Source organism: Ambystoma mexicanum, chromosome 5p (assembly GCF_040938575.1).
Source record: "Ambystoma mexicanum isolate Mex_15411 chromosome 5p, UKY_AmexF1_1, whole genome shotgun sequence".
In the NCBI taxonomy this organism is placed as follows: domain Eukaryota; kingdom Metazoa; phylum Chordata; class Amphibia; order Caudata; family Ambystomatidae; genus Ambystoma; species Ambystoma mexicanum.
The window spans coordinates 999,343,219-999,358,368 of record NC_090930.1 but is presented as its reverse complement, the minus strand read 5'-3'; the positions used below and the strand labels follow the sequence as shown (position 1 = coordinate 999,358,368).

Genomic DNA, 15,150 nt, shown 5'->3' with positions numbered 1-15,150 from the left:
TTGACTCCTTCTAGTGAATGTTTTATAACTGATTGTGAAATAAATTAATAAGGTTTTTACCTCCCTGCACCGCCTGGAATCTGTCGATGAAGGAGTCCCGTTGTCTTCTTGAATCTGGGAATTGACTCCTTTCAGCTCTTTCCTGGCCTTCTACGCATCTCCTTCGTGCTTCACAGTCTCTATCCTAGTTGACTGCGTCCCTCTTTCAGGCAGTTCTTTGGTCTTTATTCCGTAAGCGGGACCAAGCCTCTGTGGAAGTCTATACCGCTGCAGTTCCTTCTTAGCATGGTTCTTCATTGCTCCTGTGTCCCACCTCATCCCAGTTCTTGAATTAGCTATATTCCTAATGTTCTTCTTCACCTCAGTACTTTCCAGGACTTTTAGGTAGTCTACTTTACAATACCACGTAAACCTAAGTCTCTACAAAGAGATTAGCAGAGGAAGAAGAGGCTAGAGGGTGTGATATTCCTATAAAGCTAACACCTTAGATGGTCGTCCTTCTCCCTAGATGATATATGATATGATGATATGATATTTTATTTATATAGCACCTATAAGCGAAAAGGGAGGGAACAAGGGAAAACACAAAACATTCTTAGAGGCCATGACCAACAAGAATGTGAAATTAACTATCATACTTGGCCTGGCGACATTTCAGATAGTGCATGTGCTAAAACACTGATAGGAAGGAAATGGGAACAGACAGGCAACTACCATACTAGGCCCGACGACATTTCTGGTACAGATGGAAAATTACGAGAGAAATTAGCATAGAAAAAATAAGGGAGCGGGAGGATAAAGAGAGAAGGAGGAAAGGAGAGGAGAAGAGAACAGAGAATAAAACAGTGAAAACAAGCAGGGAAGCAGAGGGGAGAGTGAACACAGTTGCAGAGGTCATTAAAACACACATAATGTTGCAAGGAAACAGAAAATGTAGGCAAGGATTCAGTGACGAAGGGCACAGCAGGATTCAGGGCCAACCTGAGTATGATACCCAGGGGAGGTCCAGCATGAGAGTTGAGGGGGCGAAGCACCAAGAGTCAAAGGGCCTCATTATGAGCCCAGCGTTAGCCGTGCCGGAAAAACCGGCAGGCTGCCACTGGACTGGTAATACCATACCACCTCCGTGATTGCTGGAATCACCGGGGCATTACAACCCTGGTGACCCGGTAATTCTGGAGGCGGAATTCAGTAAATCCCCATTCCCATGGAAATAGGACTCCATGGGGATGGGGACCATGGAAACACTGGTTCCGTCTATGACAGAGCCGGTGTTTCCATGTCCACCTGCAGGCGGGTGGTGTTACTTCTGCCCGGTCACCTGCCGCCTGCAGGACTCGGAATCAACCGGTCTGGAAACAACATTGGCAGCAAATTTACCGCCACTGCTGTTTCGGGACCGGCTGACCCGTAATGAGGCCCAAAGTTTCAAAAGTAAAATCCAAGCGTTGGCAAAAGTCATTGATGGTGAACCCTTAGTGAATCAAAACACCTCCTGCAATGAATGGGGGGTTGGGGGAATTAAGAAGAAGCGATAAGGGGAGGGGATGCGGGAGAAGAGATCAGGGAAATCAGAGGGGGGACATCAAGGGGGGCAAGAAGGGGGACCAGAGGGGGGTTGAGGGCACCCAGAAAAGAAACGGGGGACCAATGGGGGTGGGGGGCACACAGAAATGGAACAGGGGTCCAGAGGGGGAAGGGGGTCACACAAACGGAATGGGGGACCAGACAACAGGTGTGGGGGGCACACTGAAACGGAACAGGGGACCAGAGGGTGGTGGGGTCCACAGAAACAGAAGGGGGACCAGAGGGGTGGGGGGCACAAAAACGGAAAGGGTGACCAGAGAAGATGGGGTTACACAAACGGCACAGGGGATCAGAGGAGGGCGGGGGCACACAGCAACGGAACGGGGGAACAGAGGGGGAAGGGGGGGCGCACAATCAAAGTGGGGGAAGAGAGGGGGTGCACAGAAACAGAAAGGGGGACCAGAGGGGGGCACACATAATTGAAATGGGGACCAGAGGGGGTGGGGGCACACACAGATGGAACGTGGGAGGTGCCCCCCTCATTATACCACCCGCAGGCAGACTATCGGGTAGTGGCCTCACCTCCCTAGCTTCGTGAGAAGGGGCTTCCCCCGGGGAAAGTGACAACACATAGTGAATTGGCACAAATTGTAAATGCCAAATAGACAGAATGGGAATCTTTCAATATGTTGCTTAATGATATTCATGACAATGCATTACTTACCGTAAAAGCATTTCTGATGGTTGTATCTGCTTAGATTCACATGCTGTGCATAGTCCGACATCCAGTGGTTACTGCGGAGCATTACATTTTGTTTTTCGTAGTCAAAAAAGGGGACGTCGACAAGGCATGTCTGTAACACTATCCCTATAGTGACGTGCAGTGTACCCACAATCCCTCACGCGTTGAGGTCCCTCTGTTTGTATTGGTCTGCCCTGGGGGAGCCTATTAGACGTGAGTGAGTACAGAAAAGAGAGAAAGATAAGGATGTCTATGTTCCTTCCATCCGAGCGGGGAGGAAGGGTGGGCGCATGTGAATCTAAGCAGATACAACCATCAGAAATGCTTTTATGGTAAGTAATGCACTGTCTTCTGATGTTTTTTAATCTGCTTAGAATCACATGCTGTGCATGGACTAGCGAGCAGTACCCAGAGTTGGAGGAGGGTTGTGAGAAGGAACAGTAGAAAAAAGATGTCTTCACACTGCTTGCCCCACCTGGGAATCAGATCTAGAGTGGGCATCTAGATAGTAGTGCTTTGTAAAGGTGTTTACAGAACTCCAGGTTGCCGCTTTGCAAATGGACTCCAGAGGGACATTTGCAATGAATGCTATGGAAGCCCCAGTGCCTCGAGTAGAATGTGCTCTTGGCTTGAAGGGTAGTTCTCTCTTAGCAAGAGAGAAACAGAGAGTGATGCATTGGACAATCCATCTAGATGTAGTGGATTTTGAAACTGCATCTCCTCTTCCTGCTACCACTGAGGCAAAGAACTGATTAGTCTTTCTCAGAGGTCTAGTTCTTTCCATATAAAACATGACAGCCCTGCGCACATCTAGTGTATGCAGGCACTTTTCTACCAAATTTGAAGGGTTCTGAAAGAACATTGGTAGTTCTATTGATTGGTTGACATGGAATTTAGAAATGAATTTTGGTGCAAACCTAGGATGTGTGCGTAGAACCACCTTATCCTTGGGAACTGTTACAAAGGGGTTTAGTATAGAGAGCGCTTGTAGTTCACTCACTCTCCTAATGGAGGTGATAGCTATTAAGAAAGCAGTTTTAAGAGTGAGGTTCTTAAGGGATGCTTTGTGCATGGGTTCAAAGGGTGAGCCCATAAACCTGGTAAGTACCACATTTAGGTCCCATCCGGGAGCTGGGTTAGCTATAGGAGGTTGTATTCTCTTTACTCCCTCCATGAAGGCCTTAATAACTGAGACTTTCCACCATGACACTTTGTGTTGAGAAGTGGTGTATGCGGAAAGTGTAGCTAGATGAATTTTAATGGAATTAAAGACCAAACCTGAGTCTAATAAGTGAGTCAGGTAAAGAACAATCTGTGTGGGAGAGCAGTCAACTGGGTTGATGCTCTTATCTCTACACCAGAAGACAAATCTTTTCCATTTGCTGGAATAGCAGTAACGAGTGTTAGGTTTCCTAGCCTCCTTAAGAATGTCCATGCATCTTTGAGGGAGTTGTAAATGTCCAAATTCTATGACCTCAGAGCCAGGCTGCTAAGTTCAGGGTCTGTGGGCATGGGTGTAGTGTTCTGCCCTTGTCCGGTGACAGCATGTTGTACGGGCAGGGAAGTTTCAATGGAGGAGATCGAGACATTTCCATCAAGTGAGGGAACCATGGCTGCCGGGCCCTCATAGGGGCCACTAGTATCATGGTAACTGGTTCCTGGTGCATCTTGTGCATTATCTTGTTGAGAAGGGGAGTCGGGGGGGGAAAAAGCGTAAACAAATTTCCCTGACCATGGTATCGATAGACCGTTCCCCTTGGATTGGTTCTGGGGATACCTGGAGGCGCAATCTTGGCATTGGGAGTTCTCCAGAGTTGCAAACAAATCTATTTCTGGGAATCCCCATTGTGTGAAAACGTTGAAGACGATGTCTTCTTGTAACCGCCATTCGTACTCTGCGGGCAGAGGGAAGTCTCTGCCGAGTTCGTCTGCCAGCAGATTGAGTTCCCCTATTACATGTTGTGACAACAGGAACATGTGTTTGAGAGCCCACTTCCAGATGTTCTGGGACAGCTTGGACAGTCCTGGAGAGTGAGTGCCCCCTTGCTTGTTCAGATAGTACATGGCTGTGGTGCTGTCTGTGAGGACCATCACTGTCTTCCCTAGCAGGTGTGCCTGGAAAGCCTTCAGTGCTTTGAAGACTGCTAGCAGTTCCAGCAAGTTGTGTTTGGACGCTACACTCAGAGTCCAAACTCTGTGTGTAGTCTGATGGGATAGGTGAGCCCCCCATCCTGTGAGGGATGCATCTGTGGTTAGAGTGGCCTCCACTGCGGGGGTGGCAAATGGTTTCCCTATTACAAGGTTTTCCTTCGACCACCACCGTAGCGAGAGAACCAAAGCCTGCAAGACCACCACTAGATCGTCCCTTTGTCCGCTGGCCTGACACCACTGGCTGTTGAGCCACTCTTGCATTGGGTGCATGCACAGTCGCGCATGAGGTACCAAATATATACATGGCGCCATCATTCCTAGCAAACGCATTGCATTGCGCACCTTCACCTCTCGACCGGCCACATATTGAGGGATCTGAAACAGCATATTTTGGACCCTCTCGGAGGGGAAGAAAAGGCCGTCCTTTGTTCGAATTAGAGCACCAAGGAATTGTTTGATCTGGCTGGGGTCTAGGCTGGACTTCTTCTCGTTGATGGAGAAGCCCAGTTGCAACAAAAGGTCTACAGTCTTTTGGGTATTTGAGAAGCATGTTTCGTAAGAATCCCGTTATGAGCCAATCGTCGAGGTAAGGGCATACTGGGATGGACAACCTGCGGAGGTGGGCCACTGCCAGTACTTTTGTGAATACCCTTGGCGCTGACGCTATGCCGATGGGTAGCACTGTGAACTGGTAGTGTTTGCCCTCTATCATGAACCCGAGGTATTTTCAGTGCGCTGGCAACATTAAAATATGAAAGTATGCATCTTTCATGTCCAGTGTTGTCATGTAATCTCCCTGCAAAAGTAGGGGGATTACTTCCTGTAGGGTCACCATGCGAAATTTTTGAGGTCTGACAAATATGTTCGCTGGGCGCAGATCTAGTACAGGGCGCATGGTTAAGTCCTTTTAGGGTACAAGGAAGTACACTGAATAAATACCTTCCGTTACCTGTGATAGATGCACAACCTCTATTGCTCCTTTTAGTAGCAGTAGTTCCACTTCTTGAAGAAGAATGGCGAGGTATTCCGGTGACAGGCGTCGTCCCCTTGGGGGTCTGTACTTGGGGGACCGACTGAATTCTATACAGTACCCATGGGCTATAGTTGATAATACGGTCTGAAGTTATTCCCTCCCATGCTGGTAGGAAAGATGTTAACCAGCCCTTGACCGGTGATGCATGGGAGGGGACCGGAATCTTCGGGTCATTTGGTGTTAGTAGCCGGGCAACCTCTGGGAGTGGGGCCCCCACCTCTGCCCTTGCCACGGCGCTGTCCTCTTTATGTGTACTGGCCACTGGTTCCCTGAGTAGAGGACCAGTTGCCTGCAGTGTACTGCTGTTGTTGGCGTTGGCCTCGAAAAAAGCATTTGTTGCCGAATCCTCGCTTATTGGGAGGCCTTGAGATTTGGTCTAAGGTCTTGAGGATGTCGAACTCCTTCTTCGCAGTCTCCAGTGCGTCGTCCACTGCCTTCTCAAAGAGGTTAGACTCCTCTATTGGTTTATTAATGAGTGACGTCTGGGTTTCTGGCTTAATAAATTGCGGAGCCAGACATGACGCTTCAGAAGAATTCCCTGCACTAAAGAACGGCCAGACGTTTCTGCAGCATCAAGAGTGTTTTTAATGATGCTCTGGTTAACCAGAGTTCCTTCTGTTACTGTGGCCAATAAGCGAGTTCTTAAGGGCTCGGACTTCCTCGAGGTCTTGCCGTAATTTTCCCCATTGGGCATCAGTATAACTTGCCAGTAGTGTATTATTATTATTGGCAAGTCTGGTTGAAAAAGCTGCCGAGGCCGTCATTCTTTTACTCAGGTTGACAGCGGAACCCCCTGCTCTTTTCCTTGTGGTAGTTACCACCAAGGAGTCCGGAATTGAGTGACCCCTAATGTATAATGGGTCTGACTGAGAGGGAATAAACAATTTTTCAATTCTGGGATTGACCCCTCTTACCAGTGCAGGTGTGGACAGCGATGGAGTAATGTGTCTCTTAACTGAGGCGAGGCGGGGAATGGTTTGACTAGTGGGAGGTTTTTCTTTAATGATTCTTTCTACAAAATCAGTATCAGGGGTAATTTCACCAGTTTCAATCTCAAAGTGCGCTGCTGCCTTCCGAAGTAGAGCGTTGAAGGGGGGTTGATCATCTATTTGAGATGGATTCCTGACTGGTGTGGTCTGAGGAAAGGGAAGGTATAAGATGTCAGGGTCTGTAGACTCTGTTGGTGACTGCCAGGGCTGTGAGCCACTTTCATCTGGGTCTTCCTCGAAGCACCCCTCACCCATGTTAGTGTTTTCCTCAAAACCTTATTCTATTCCTAGGTTTTGTTGGTCTTCACTATTTAAGAACTCCTCATCTTCCTGGAAGTGAGAGCCTTCTTCAGTGAGGTCATAAGTATTCACGTCCTCTTGGAGGGGGTTAAATAATCTAGGATATTTAGCCCTAGGGTCCTCCTGAAGCGTCTCCCTTGGTCTCTTAGGTGTTTTATTTTCAGGAGTGGACATGAATCTGTCCAGCTTGTCCAGTATAGTAAACCAGAACGGTCTGGAGGCGAAAAAGGAGGTCCCTCTGCCTGTATCCGTCTACGTCTGTCCCATAACGTCGAGGATAAGGTCCCTTTGCCTTCTGAGAAACCTTCTCGGAGGCTAGGGCCTTCTTTCGACGGCGGGAGCGGTCCCTGCCTTCCTTCCGGTATCCTCGGTGCTTCCCTGGCCTTGTGAGCGGTTTTCGGCATTTCACTCGCCGTCTGTCTCTGGCCGTCCTTGGGAACTATACGCACCAAGCTCTCGATGATTAATTCCTCCGAGGGTAGGTCTGGCGTCGCTTAAGGTGGTGCCGAGTCTCTTTCGGCGATGACCACACTCTGATGAGGCGCGTCGCCTGCCTTCTTGGTGGTAGCGCCCTTGTCTACAGGTAGCCCAGTCGCTAGACGTGTCTGCGGTGGCAGGGAGGGCTTGCGACCCTTCTGGTCGGTGGAGGTCGCCGGTAGGCCCGGCGTCTCCGTTGGCGCTAGGGCTTTCTTCATCTTCGACAAAGACGTGCCGTGGGTTGTGTGCTTACGTTTGTGTTTTCTGTGTTCGTCAGTGTCGCCGGGGTGTTCATCCCCATAAGCAGGGCATGAGCCGAGCTTGTCGGGGTCGGGGACAGACGACGAGGAGCGGGAATGCTCCCTAGAGGTCTACAACCTCCAAAGCGGAGGTCGTGTTATCACTATCCTCGTCACACTCGGCGGCGGCAGGTGAAGAATCAGACCTAGACATGGCGTAGGCTGCCCACCTCTTGACCCTGCGGTCCTTTAAAGTCTTTGGCTTAAGAAGCTTACAGGCCGCACAGCCGTCCTCTTTGTGGTCGAGGGGTAAGCAACGGTTACACCGTTTGTGCTCGTCTTTTCAAGTGAATTTGCCCTTGCAGCGCAGGCAAAATCTAAAGGGAGTCCTCTCCATAGCTGAGGATACAGTTAAACGTGATAACGACCCCGAAGGAAAGGTAGGGTAAAGAGAAAGGCATTCTCAGAAAGAAAAAGAAATGTCCCACGACCCCACTCTGCCTACTGTCTTAGGCCGGCGAGGCCAGGCCACGTGTTCGGCAGCGCCGAAGGCTCTCCTCCGTCTAAGTCACCGCCGTCGAAGTTCTTATTCGGCGGTGAAACAGTTTCGCAGCTACGTCGAAGGAGGGTTCTATTGTAATGTATAATCTTAAATAACGACCAAAGGGTCGAGTAAATGTTTTTGCAATTTCTCTCGAGGAGCTCCGCGTAAAGGCGACCAATATCTGGGAGGAAAAAAACAATCTGAGGGACCTCGACGCGTGAGGGATTGTGGGTACACTGCACGTCACCATAGGGATAGTGTTACAGACACACCTTGTCGACGTCCCCTTTTTCGACTACGAAAAAGGAAATGCAATACTCTGCAGTGACCACTGGATGTCGGACTATGCACAGCATGTGATTCTAAGCAGATTAACATCAGAAATTTTATTTCTATCGTGCTCGTACACAGGTCTCTCCAAGTGTGACAAGGCAAGGGAGGGGAACAGGGGAGAACAAAACAACGATCTTACTAGGCCCAGTGACATTGCGACCGCGCAAGTGCATGGGAGAGGGGGAGGGGAAAAGTGCATGGAAGGGGGGGAGAAGTGGAAAGTGCGAAGCAAAGGAGAAACAGAAAAATAATAAGTAAATAATAAAGACAACAAACAGTGGTAGTGCAGCCAGCAATTTACAAGTGCTAGGTTTAAGGCAGCAGACGGAGTAGGTCTGATTAGTGCAGGAAGAAAAAGGGAGGGGGGGTGCTGTATGGATACAGATACAGAACCCAGGGCAAGTGGTGGCCCGGAGGCTGTGTGGGATGGTGAGCAGGTACCTGGGCCCAGAGGACATAGGGTGGCCAGCTGCATGGTGCCAAGAGAGAACAGATCAGCAGGAGAGAGGGGGAGCGAAGGCAGAACAAAAGAGGAAGGTCTTGAGGTGCTTCCAGAACCGGAGATGGTTCTCCTCAAGTTTTAGAGTGGCAGGGAGGCTGTTCCAGAGGGAGGCCCCAGCCGAAGACAGATCTACCCCCAGCTCGTTTCTTTGAAAAACGACTGACCCTGAGGGAGTTAGAGGAGCGAAGAACTCGAGAGGGGAGGTATTTGCGGAGAGATAGCTGAAAGTATTTTGGGCCCAGGCCCCAGAAAGCCTCTTGGAGAATGCAGAGGGTTTTGGATGTAATCCTTGCATTCACTGGGAGCCAATGGAGAGATTTCAGAGCTGGAGAGATATGATCCCAGGGCTTGAGGCCAAGGACAAGTCTTGCAGTCCTGTTCTGGATTAGTTGCAGAGGGCGGAGAGTAGAGGCAGTGTAGATTTAGAAAGAGGCTCTTGCAATAGTCCAACCTAGCGAGAACCAGAGCTTGTGAGACCATGAGCTTCTGGGGGAAGCAGAGGAAAGGCAGAGTACCTCTGAGGAGGTGCAGTAGGAAGTTTGACTTTTTAGAGACCTCAGAGATGTGATCATATACACTGCCCAGAAGATATGCTTCTTGGATACTGATGGAATGTACCCTACAATTCCTTCACCCTACCTAAAGAGAGAAACTCCATGCTTGCAGTTTCATGCTAGGCCTCCTCTGAACACCTCTCACACTGAAGACACCCAAAAGGGGTGATCCAGGAACTCTCTGAACTTGGAAAAGAAACAGAAACCCACGTTATGTCTTCCATCTATTGCTCTCTTCTCCCACACATCTGCATGTCAATGATTTCACTTAATTGGTCACCATGCTAGGCCACTTCAAACTATGGTGAACTTCTTCTCATAAACTGAGCAATATGCACCTGAGCTTCTAGCACCAAGCAGCAATTTATTTTGCAGTTCTTGCTTTAAAAGCAAACAATCATTTGTCACAGTCATGAACTCAACACTGAGCCCCCCCCCTCCAAGCATCCCCTTAATCTATTAAATATCAACACTAATAAAAAAAAAAACTCTCAAACAACCAGCCTATCTTGAATAGTAGTTTTCATGGTTAATAAGGCACTGTCAAGGTTGTTAACAAATGCATTCAGGATCATATGGACATCTTTTGAAGTAGGCAGTTTGGGTTTCTTCCCAAAAGACGCATCTTCAAAACCAAGAAGGAACTCCAAACTTATGCAGACATGGTACAGCCTGCATGTTGGATACCTAGTAGCAGGCCATCCTCTTGAGAAGGCTAATGGAGACCGTGTTTTCTGGACAATCCTCATTCTAATGATATAAATCTTGATTCTAAACGCATGCAATTTTATATCATGACATTTAATGCAGGTTATCCTGAAAACCCGACAGGTTTGAGTCCCACAAGGCCTGGTGTTCGACACCCCTTAGAACATAAGCTGATTAAATCACATTTAGCCAATTGCACTTCCGCATTTATGTTCAATGGTCAAGTCTGATTTATGCAATCACATAGCAAGCCCCTGATAAATGCGGGATTATACATCTTTTCTGATGACACACTTGTCTTCTTATAAGATCAGTCGAGACATTTGCAAATGATCTCGGGCCAGAAAGCAGCTAAATCAGCCTGAAGACCGTTTCGACCAAGCATGCTGTTAACAGTATACAAATACAGCCTACCCGTAAATGTGTACGACGGTCTTTGCCATTGATTCAACATACACGAAATCTCTACCAGGAGATTTAAATCTGGGCAGAATGTGGAGATCAAAGCAATGCTGTGGCAAGAGGCTCCATGTATGTATGTATGTATGTATTTAGTTTTTATATAGCGCCGATAGCCCACAGGCATCAGGGCGCTTGTACATAAAACACTGCTCCTGCAAGACCAAAGACAGACAACACGAATGGGACGAACAAACGGTACAGCTAGCTATTAAGCGACACGAACTCTAACTAGGACCTGCGCCCACGGATTCTTATCTAAAGAGGTATGTCTTCAGCCTCTTCCTGAAGACTGGGAGACTGGCTTCGGACCTAAGTGATTCAGGGACGCTGTTCCACAGTTTGGGAGCCAGCACGAGAAAGGATCTACCCAACCCTGTTTTTAGCTTAAACTTGGGCACAAGCAGAAGACATTTTCCACCCGAGCGAAGGTTTCTGGTGGGGTTGTAGGGCCTTAAGTGTATTCTCAAATAGGAAGGCGCTGAGCCATACAGGCATTTATGAACCAAGCAGAGGGCTTTGAACTTAATGCGCTCCTCTACCCTGAGCCAATGCAGCGCTAGCCTCTCTTCAGTAACATGGTCTTTCCTTTTCAGATTTTTTACTATTCTGACCGCATTGTTCTGGATCACCTGACAACTAGATAGATCCTTGGAAGTGGCCCCCAGCAGCAGGGCGTTCCCGTAGTCTAGCCGTGAGAGAATGATGGCTCTGGCTATCGTTGCCCTGTTTGCTTCATTAAGCAATGGTTTGATTGCTTTCATGAGCCTAAGATAATAAGCTGAATTTTTTTGGAGGAAGTTAGTTTGAGCGTGAGAGTCGACAACTGAATCGACCATCATGCCTAGGGTCTTCACCTTAGGGACCACTTGGATAGTGGCATTTTTAATTTGAAAAGAGCTGTACTCTGCTCCCAGTTTCTCCAACTGACGACTGGAGCCAAACAACATCAATTCTGTTTTGGAGTCGTTCAGGCACATCCAATTTGCCTGCATCCAGTCGTCAATTAGCTTATAAACCTTGGTAAGCGTTTCACTATCTGTGGCGTGGTTCCTACCCCCCAACTCCAATATGAGTTGGGTATCATCTGCGTAGTTGGTAAATGACACTCCGGCATTCACCAGAAGGGTGCACAGAGTGCGCATGTAAATGTTAAAGAGCATTGGGGATAGGCTAGCACCCTGGGGCACTCCGAATAAGATGTCGCAAGAATCGGAGAAACTATTACCCCAGTGAACTCTCGCTTGGCGGTTGGAAAGAAAGGATAAGAGCCAGTCAATAGCTCCCTCCGAGCAACCAACGCTCTCCCTAAGCGCCTTGATAAGAAGACTGTGATCCACTAGATCGAATGCTGCGCTGAGGTCCAAAAGCATCAGCATCCCCAGTTTGTTATCGTCCAGCATCGTCAACATCTGATTCTGCAGATCTAGCATAGCTGTTTCGGTGCTGTGAGATGCTCTAAAGCCGGATTGTTGTTGGTGTAGAATCTCCTGTTCTTCAACATAGTGTTGGAGCTGTTGTGTAGCTACCCTGTCCAACAGTTTGAGAACAAAATTTGAATTGGTGATGGGGCGAAGATTAGCGGGATCCTTGGGATCTAGTCCCGCTTTTTTGACGAGAGGAGTGATGGTAACTCTCTTCCATGAATGATGTTTAACCAATGTTCCTCATGTATTTGTTTTGTACAGACCGAACAAGAGAAAACATGAAAATATTATACGGTCCGGCACCCACAGGAATGCTCTTCTTAATAGAGTAATCCATGATCCCAAAACTCTCACTTCAGTGCATAAAGTGACTGGTCAATTTGTAAAATATGTAAGGCATTGCAATGTGGCCACTAATCCATGGTAAAAACTGCAGCAAACCAACCTTGAATTTTCATAAATTAAAACAGAGAATAAACATTTTAAAACACCACTTCCCTTGAAAGTAGTAATGTGGGTGTACCTTAATCGATGACGCACACTGCTCTGCATTCTTTTGAACTTCTTCCACGCTGTGACGTTTCCCATTAATTTCAGCATTCAAGTTCTGTGTAAAAGGGAGAATAATGAAGTGACGCATGTGGCCCATTTATTTCTCAATTGTTTCATGTTTTTTGCTTCTCTCTCCCAGAAGAAGGATAATTCGAAATCGTGTGCTCTACAGTTGTTTTCAACTTTATTAAAATATTTGTTATTGAAATTTTGTAAATACAATATGATGCAGAAATATATAATATTTATATGCAATGTTAAATATAATGTCTAATGTTAGACAAAGTATGATCTGGTCATATAACAGCAAATGATTATCAAACTCTAATAATTGAACATAAAATTACGACTAACGTTACAGAAACAGGCAGAGAAGGGGGTAAAAATCAGAACTAAAATATTTTTCAGTAAAAGTTCATGGAGGTTTAGGAACATTTGACTTGCAATCAAAGTGTTGAATTCGATCAATCAGAGGGTTGTTATTGAGAAATTCAATAATTGGAGCCCACTTTAATTTGAATTTTTGCGGCTGATGACCTCAACTAGCAATACAGGATTCAATTCTATGAATAGAACATAATAAATTCCTTCATCCATTGTTGTTAAGGTTTTGTTTAGTAATAAACTGGTATACCAGAGCAATAAATACATTGAATGACTTACAATATATTCCAATGTTAGAGGGATACAGAATGAAAGCATATTTTGCAATATAGAGCAGATAGAGACCAAAATGTGCTAACAAAATTACATTTGTAGATCTTGTGTTTAAAGCAGGTTCCATTGTAATTGCATGACCCACATGTATCAGGTTGAAGAGAAGCAAATCTAGAAAAGGGATCTAAGCATTACAAAAATAGATAGTGTTTTATTAATTCGCTGCAACACGGATATTAAAGATTCTGATCCATATTTTCTTCCAACAGTCATTTGGAATATCAAAGGAACTGTCAATTTCCCAAGACAGTTCAGTTTTAAACTTGTCTTCCGGTTTCATTCCACATTTGAACTAGAAACTTGACTAATTCAGAATGTCATTGTTTTCATTAGAGTTGATGAAAAAAAAGTAGCTTGCATTTTGCAGCCTTTAGTCGTGAAGGCAAATATGGTAAACGAAAGGGTAAAAGAAATGTTCTATTTCCTGCATCATAAAGGCACAAAGATTTTAAGAATGTAACCCAGTGGGAGTATATGGGCAGTCTGCTCCACTCTACTATATTATGTTCATTTTCTCTGGCAATAGTTGTGGTTGCTTATTTTGCCTGCCATGCCATTACACGAAATGTAAATATTTCAACAAAATAAGCAGTCTGGCAGAGATTGTTAATCGAGAAATGAAATACATTATCAGACTCACAGTTTCGACACTTTTTGAATTTTGCAGCATGTTCTGATTGCAGAGGGGTATGGTTTTTCAAAGTGACCAAGTGTTAGGCAAGATTGTGTGCAGTATCCTTTGGGAGACTACAGCAACCTTGATCTCCTGGTAATAGGAACCCAACCTTTGGTATAAGTCTTTACTACACAGGTTGGTAGTGTGGCTGAGCAGCCAGGCTTATCTCAAGAGAGAGGGGTCAATGTGAGCAGCAGTGTTCTTACACAGAGGTCAGATGACAAGTATTCAAATAAACTCTTACACTCAAGGTTTCTTGATTAAACAATTCTTAATTTAACAGTCAGTTCAATAAGCCTTCTTCAGAAGGGGCAATATAAACACACAAATACAATCCAAAATACACACTCTCAGTTCCTCTAAAATCAGCAAGTACCCATTTGGGATGGCACACAGACACTTGCTGCACCCTCAGGTGACTTAAATAACTAGGACACTGTGGACATTTAGAGCAATACTGAGTTTGGTGTCAAAGAAAAAAGGGGTTGAGAATAAAACAAAGGTTATACAAATATTCTAAAGCAGGTAAGTACTTTTTAACCCCCAATGCAAAGCAAATTAACCCTTTCCTCAGGGAAAGGTAAAGCACACTGTCAGAGGTAAGAAGAGTCTCTCAGGGAGCCACGACAGCCAATGTAATTGAACACAAGTCTAGGTGAGCTGAAGCACTTCTTGCAGGTAAGTAAAAGTCTTGCACAATGTTTTAGAAGTCTTTGTAGAAAAGTAGAATCAATGTAGGGCCACAAGCTGGGAGGCTTCTCAGGTGCAAAGCTGCAAGCAACTCTGCAAAGTAACCCAGACCAGTCTCAACTGAGAACAAGTAAGGCTACAACAACAAGATATAAGTCCCCTTAGTTTTACAGCATCTTTGGTTAGAAGAAATGGTTCCAACTGGCTTCTGTTTCTGTACAGCTCTGTAGATCATGTTGTTCCTGGGCCTCAGTCATAGGGACAAGAGGGAGGACGTCCGGGGACTCCTGCACTGCAATGGGAAGGTCAGTGACGGCGATGGGCAAAGTTCAATTCAGCTGCACTTCGCGGCTTCAGCTGCTCGCGTCTCAGCAAATATCACCACTGCGGTTCTTGGCTACGACTCTGGACTTTCCTCGCATCTGGAGTCCAGCACTCTGTTGCGGTGGCCCTCCGCTTGGTCGGTCCCACTTCCTGGGAGTCCGGAGGATCTTCCTGGAGCTTGGGACCGGCTTAGAAGTGATGCACTC

At 46.5% G+C, this 15,150-nt stretch overlaps 1 protein-coding gene across 3 annotated transcripts in view; it reads right to left on the bottom strand.

The window, feature by feature from the left end:
* The window catches only part of DSP (desmoplakin), a 372,480-nt gene that overhangs the window by 114,189 nt on the left and 243,141 nt on the right, over positions 1 to 15,150 (bottom strand). For all 3 annotated transcript variants that reach the window (XM_069613475.1, XM_069613476.1, XM_069613477.1), the window contains exon 20: positions 12,509 to 12,592. In XM_069613475.1, the coding sequence (XP_069469576.1) occupies positions 12,509 to 12,592 (84 nt within the window). The remainder of the gene's footprint in view (positions 1 to 12,508; positions 12,593 to 15,150) is intronic.